This window comes from Anticarsia gemmatalis, chromosome 9, assembly GCF_050436995.1.
Source record: "Anticarsia gemmatalis isolate Benzon Research Colony breed Stoneville strain chromosome 9, ilAntGemm2 primary, whole genome shotgun sequence".
Classification (NCBI taxonomy): domain Eukaryota; kingdom Metazoa; phylum Arthropoda; class Insecta; order Lepidoptera; family Erebidae; genus Anticarsia; species Anticarsia gemmatalis.
In genome coordinates this window covers 5123208-5129849 of record NC_134753.1, presented here as the reverse complement: position 1 = coordinate 5129849, position 6642 = coordinate 5123208, and the positions used below count along the sequence as shown (strand labels likewise).

The 6642-nt window shown below is 36.1% G+C and overlaps 1 protein-coding gene across 1 annotated transcript; it reads right to left on the bottom strand.

Annotated features, from left to right (window-relative positions):
• Nucleotides 1-3592: 3592 nt before the first annotated feature.
• On the bottom strand, nt 3593-5481 carry LOC142975710 (uncharacterized). The gene is made up of 4 exons (XM_076118711.1): nt 5333-5481; nt 4786-4956; nt 4097-4246; nt 3593-3840 (listed from the first exon to the last, which is right to left on the bottom strand). The coding sequence occupies exons 1-4, from the start codon at nt 5411-5413 to the stop codon at nt 3670-3672; spliced, it is 573 nt and encodes a 190-aa protein (XP_075974826.1). The 5' UTR covers nt 5414-5481; the 3' UTR covers nt 3593-3669.
• Nucleotides 5482-6642: the final 1161 nt, after the last annotated feature.

The window sequence follows — 6642 nt, the reverse complement described above, 5'->3', positions numbered from 1 at the left end:
CTACACCCCGCAATCACGGCACAAATGAACACTCATAACAAGTTATTATCATAATTGCCGAGCTTGTCGAGCGGGTTGATCAATTATCTAAAACGACTAATTATATACTGAGTAATTTGTTAATCGTAGGGTTCAATCTGCAATCTTAAACTAGCACTAACACTCGTTCATTAAAAAATTAACGGAACATTTTTGTTTTTATACTTTTGTTGACGCCGTTTACAATCGTATAGGGTAGCCAGAACGATCTTACAGTCTATATCTAATTAATGATAGACTACTGAACCAGTCATTGAAAGAGCTTTCAAATAAACGACCATTAAATCAAAATGATGGGAGCGTCAAAAACAGATAATCTCTCAAATCCATCTCATAACACGGTGTTTAACACAATTTGGGGTTCTTAAACGCGTATCTAAAAGTGTGACGTCATCAGATCTCGGCTTGACAATTTTATTGCAAACGCCACGTATTATTGAAAGAGTGCGAGGTTCTCTGAGGGCCCTCAACAGTTCCCTTCACGCTAGTTATCAGGTTTTTTTGATGTGCACGCGCCTTTCAGTCCTCTTGAATCGCTCTTTTTCTGCGTATTTACTTACTGTCATATTGGAGGCACTTGTCGAAGTTTTTTGGTGTCGAGTGATGTATCTAATTGAGATTTTGTTTTGTTAGGTTTTGGGGACGTGGGTAGCTAAAGTCATTCGTGTTTGCATTTAAACAAAGAAAATCAAAAAGAGGTTATCATAAAGTCAGTACTTCAGTCATAAAATAATAATAAATTTAACCCATTAATGTCCCACTGCTGGGCAAGGGTCTCCTCCCGTAATGAGGGAGGGGTTAGGCCTTGAGTCCACCACGCTGGCCAAGTGCGGGTTGGGGACTTTGCATGCCTTCAATTAATGTGTTAAACAAATTTTAGGCATGCAAGGTTTCCTCACGATGTTTTCCTTCACCGTTGGAGCATGTGATAATTATTTCTAATACACACATAACTTCGAAAAGTCATTGGTGTGTTGCCTCGGGTTCGAACCTGCGACCACTTGCGTGGGAGGTGTCAACTTATACCACTCGGCTATCACTGCTCTTCAACTTATACCACTCGGCTATCACTGCTCTTCAACTTATACCACTCGGCTATCACTGCTCTTAATAATATAAAAATACTAAAATAACCCTGGTGTTGAAATACATTTTAAAAGATACTTAAAGACGACAAATTGATACCTTTCATTACTACTTTCAATTAGTACTTTTAATTTCGGACTCGATTCACGCATGTATTACAGTAAGAAGTAACTTTCGTTGACCGAGAGACAGCTGCATGCGAACAAATCGATACTTTTCACACTCTGAAAGTAGTTCAATACAAAGCAGTACTCGTTTCCCTCAATACCAGTTTATTACAATTACTAGTGATTTGTGAGGGTTTCCTGTACACACGCTTGACACGTGTCCCCGTGAATCTGCCCGAAGGTACAACTTACTCTCAAGTGGTCGCTTTGATTTTCCCTTTTTCGACCATTTGGAGGGCCGCGGACACGCTTTTTCAATTTAGTGGATAGTTCTCAAACAAGATTCTTTGACGACAAACGCATTAGGTGTCTTTCGTTTCGGTAGAAGGTAAACTTGGTAAGAGCTTTAGGAGCAATACTACTAAAATTAAAATCTGTAGATCATGTAAGCCTTCCATCCTCGTAAAAAAAATAAATTCTTGTAACACATTTTTTATGAACATTAATTTTAACGTCAAAAATGTTTCGTTACGCCTAACTGAATTACTCAATAGTAAATGAAAATCAGTGTCAGGATTTTCGGATTACCTGTCTCAAAAATAAAAGTGAAATAAAATATTTTCAATAGTCTAAATAAGTCGTCGTTCTCGAGTTCAAAGCTTGAACATATGTTGCGTTCTCATCTCCGGTGCACATAATACGTCTGCACAACATAAAAGAAAACTCCTAACTCCAACAATTTCAATCTACAGGTCTCCATTCAAATATGACAAGATCAGTTGATTGTCAAACCTTTGAACCTCCCGTCGACTCTAAACTAATTTAACTCCAGTCTGAACCTTGATTTCAACTCTCAAAACAGTCTCGTATCGAATAAAATCCTTGAAATTATACCGACAAAGAAAATATTGTAAACAGTTTGCTAAAACGAGCTCCAGACAAAATTAAAATGGACTTGAATTACACGACTAATAGTAATCACGAGTCTATTTTAAATAAAATACTTGAGGTTTTGATAAAAATGAAATATAAGTGCAATATCATAAGTTAGCTCATAATTAAATTCTTAATACCGTCTGTACATAAATCCGTATGACGTATAAATGTGTTATTTGAATAATATTACAATTTGGAATCGCTGAAACGTCGACTGAGGCGGGGCCCACATTTACATATGGATAGAATAAGGCCACAAATTCAGCGATGACTGAAGACTGGGAAATGCTTCTAGAAAAAATGCTTACTAACGCTGTTAGAGAATCTTGTTTACTATTCGTAATATTGGTAGCTGGTCCGCGATACGTGATCACGTAGTCGTAGTAAGTCTGCAATAATATTTTATTTCCAATATGAGTGATCATTATAACACAGGTTTTAATAATTGCAATTGGGCATGAGTCAAACATGCATCAAGTATAATTAGTATTGCTTTTATTAGAATCATTATACATTTCGTCATTCTCATCCCTTTACTAGTATAAGCTCGCAATCTCGCTTGTATAGTGGCCACAATCTGACTAGCTAGTGACCCGCAGCTCTTCATAATGCAGTTTTCACGTATGTTTTTCTAACTTTATGAACGTTAGAGGGAAAATTTACAGCGAATACTCGAGCTAAATCTTTTAGTTTTGAATAATGTTAGTTTTTTCTGAGATTAGCATTATGGGTAAGCTGGTCTCAGACAGAGATCGACATTTTTTTGAATACTTGCATTATTTTTAGATACATACGAATTTGAATTTACACAGGTGTTGTAAAAGTTTTATTTTTAACATTTCGTTTCAATAACCTAACCTGTGTACAAAGTCCCATAGCAGAAAATGCTTTTCATTCAATCAATTAGAATAAAGAAAGTACCTAAGAAATAATATTTCATTTAATAGTAATTCTCGAATAAACAGCGGCTCTGAGAGTACATACCCGCAGCGTCTTTTTTGTTTCATGGAAAATTACGAACAGCGAGTTTATTTCACGTTACGGTTGAAATACATAAAATTCCATAGGAGTTCATAAAATTAATGAGGGTAGTACAATTTTTGGTCTGACCAAAGGACGGGAGGCATTCGGCGCGACGGACGTTGGAAAAAGTTAATAATGCCTGAAGTTGCCCGCCCCTAGCAATTATAAATTTATTCGTCTGCACTCCCCCTTACTTTATTTTTCTAATTATTGGGTACAACACAATCGCTTAGACAATTAATAAGTACAGTCTGGGTACTCTATTTGTTTTTTATTGTGCAGTTTTAAGCGAAACTACATTCACGAAATTTAATTCTTATTTTAATATAGTGAGATGTTTTTCAATTAAACTTTTGATTTGTGTACTCACACTGTTGCTATTTTAATTAATAGACCCGACGGTTTATTAATTTTTCATTTATTAGGATGGTACACACTGGGAGTAACAAAAGACACATATAACATGTATATTCTCAATTTAATCTGTTTCTTCGTCTTCAACGATGCAGATCTCGATGGTGTGGCAAGAGATCTTATCGGCCACGTCCATGATAGACATTTGAATGCGATACTCCCCGGTGAACTCGTGACACATTACGTCCTTCACGCAGTCCAAGGATATTGTTAGTTCTGCTATTTCGAAAACATCCTGAAATCAAAAATGATTACACAACAGGTGTTTTTCTTGTTTTAGTTACACGCTTTTTTGCTGGACGCGAAATAGAAGGAAGATATAAGTTCTAAATTCATCCACCATTCATTTTTAATTTCAAATCATACAGTAATTGTTTAACTGCCCATTAAATATTTTTAATGTATGTTATGATTCCTGCCTGAACCGAAAATCGAAAGGCCTGCAAAAAAGTAGTTAGCCATTATTTAAATATTTTCTAATCGATACTTACAATAGGCACAGGGCAGGAGCTGATATTCAAAGCCTGAATGATTGGGTACCAGGGAGTGTCAGTATTATCAAAACTGTCGCACAAATTAGCTCTGATGTTGTACATGTACTCGTCACCGATGTCCAGCATCTTCCAAATGTCTATCTCTATCTAAAACATTGAGCAACATTTCATTTGGTAAAAACAAGAAAAAAATTACCTTTGTAGGAAAAAATATAGTACATGACGTCACAGATAACGTCCGTACCAAAAAAATATTTGTTTGATTTAAAGCGCGATTCTCTAAATTGGGTACGATGAATAGTTCCTTCGACGCTCGTTAGAGGCGCTATCGACTACCGACAACCGGCTAGCTATCGACATCTGCCATTTAGAATGTACTGTCAAAAAAGTTTCTACGACGGTCGTCAGAGGCGCTGATCATATTTTCATACAAAATTTCTCGATGACAGGTCGGTTGTCGGTAGTCGATAGTAGTACAGAATCGAGCTACAGATCCTTATACAAAATTAGATCTCGATAGAGCAACTGTAGCTGGATTCTCTACCACTATCGACTATCAACAAACGGCTAACTATCGACATTACTGACTGTAGAAAATCACGCTACGGAGCAATAGATTATGATTACAAAAAGTTGGGTTTAGATTTTGTTTCTAAGATACAATTAAAAGGAAAATGTATGCTCACGTCATAGTCCTTAATGAGTTCGCCATTAGTTGCAATAGTACCTCCCAACTTGGCAGAGTCACCGTCTTCGCCTTTCTTAGACCCGAGTACCAAGCCGCTGCAGTCTAGCAGTTCATTTTCAAATCCGTCGCAACTGAACACACTATCCGTGATCATCGGACGGTACACCACCTGGAATCACGCAACTAAAGTTAGTTGGAAAGCCCTGGTATTCTGGGAGTCAAGTCTTACATACATACATAGCTCACAATAATATGAACAAAATTTAGCTTCTTCCAACTCCAAATATGAGTGGAATATCGGAACCTTATTGTCGAAATTAAGTTGAACTTATCAAATGATTTTTTTGGGAATAAGCAATCAAAATATAAAAAATAGTTTTAACGGAACAAACGATAGATAAACGCTACTTGGACTTCTGTTAGATTTATGGTTTACCAACAATAAAATATTGTCAAGTTCATACATTATTTCTGTCCCTTGTTTTGATAATTTTATGATGAATGTATTAGCAACTCATTAAAGTGATAATTACAAATAATATTACCTTAGTCTCCTCCTCATCGTCATCACAATGAATACCAACAAACACAAAACTGAACAAAAACAAATACGCTCCAATATCCATTACTAGGATATCATAAATAACGTTCGATCAAAATACGACACTAATAAAAGAAATGAGTGTTATTACGTGTTGGCAGTTTTTATATGAAGATAGATATCGATCTTTATTGTTGAGGAACATTGTAGATGGGGCTGATAGTTGGTATCGGTACCAGGATTGCATGAGTGGTAAACAGGTTGATTGCGTGTGTAGTTAGGCTGTTTGTCATTGCCAAGGACGCTTGTTAGCGAGGATATCTGCTAGCTACCGTGGGTTTGCCTGACGAATTCTTTGTAGGCTTCTGACATATGTCATTTTATTATATGTCTCTCTATTCTGTGGGTACTTGGGACTAACACCTAAACAAATGAATACGCAAAGAACTGAAATTTATTGGAACCAAAATTTGTTTTGGCTTGGTCTCCCAAAATTTGCTTAGTAATTTGCTTGTTACTTTAAATAAAGGGATACTAAGGTCAATTTGTGTAACTTTGAATCATTTGGGTAACATTGACAGTGGGAATCTGAACTAGTTTCGATTATTTTCTCATATGAAACCAACACAACTGATAAAGGTTTATTTTAGTTTTGCAAACTTTGTTCGTTACATATGAAAAAATTATCGAAACTAGTTCAAATTCCTACTGTCAATGTTACCCAAATGATTCAAAGTAACCCAGGTTGACTGTACGGTAAAAAGCAACAGCTTCTATTCTCACAACATCCTTAGGTATAAACCTCCACGCGAGTATGTCCGACAGGTCATAGTTAATATCCTTAAGATCAAACCACAAGCTGTATCATATTTTGACTCACAATAAACTATAATTTCCTAGATATTAAATGCGTAGTAGAACTTTACGCCGTGAATTTTGTACCACAATGTGGTAGAGTATCAAGGGATTTTTTTTGTTTTCCGTCAAAAGAAAATACATAGCAAAAGGCTAACGAAGATATTTAACTCGTGATTCCTTAATCGTCTTACCTCTGTGATTTCTGTTTTTCTTCATGACAAAGTCATAGTGGTATGTCGGTACCAATACGTAAGTATCACAAAGATTACCTTTCACAGAGTACAAGAGCAAAATCCTTATAGAATCGACTACTTTTCGCCTTGTCTTGTCCGTCCTAGCTACTTTAATATGACGTACTAATGACGTAATATTTACGATTTAACTGAGTTCTTGCAGGTGAACATGTAGCTAAGGGGTAATTTCCACCACGAAAATTCTACATAGGAGTAACTTCCA

Excerpts from the sequence above, each read along its gene's own strand:
- LOC142975710 (XM_076118711.1), bottom strand. The coding sequence starts at position 5,413 with ATGGATATTGGAGCGTATTTGTTTTTGTTCAGTTTTGTGTTTGTTGGT. Across the intron at positions 4,957-5,332 it reads ACGATGAGGAGGAGACTAAG|GTGGTGTACCGTCCGATGAT; the intron begins GTAATATTATTT and ends GCGTGATTCCAG. Across the intron at positions 4,247-4,785 it reads AACTCATTAAGGACTATGAC|ATAGAGATAGACATTTGGAA; the intron begins GTGAGCATACAT and ends TCAATGTTTTAG.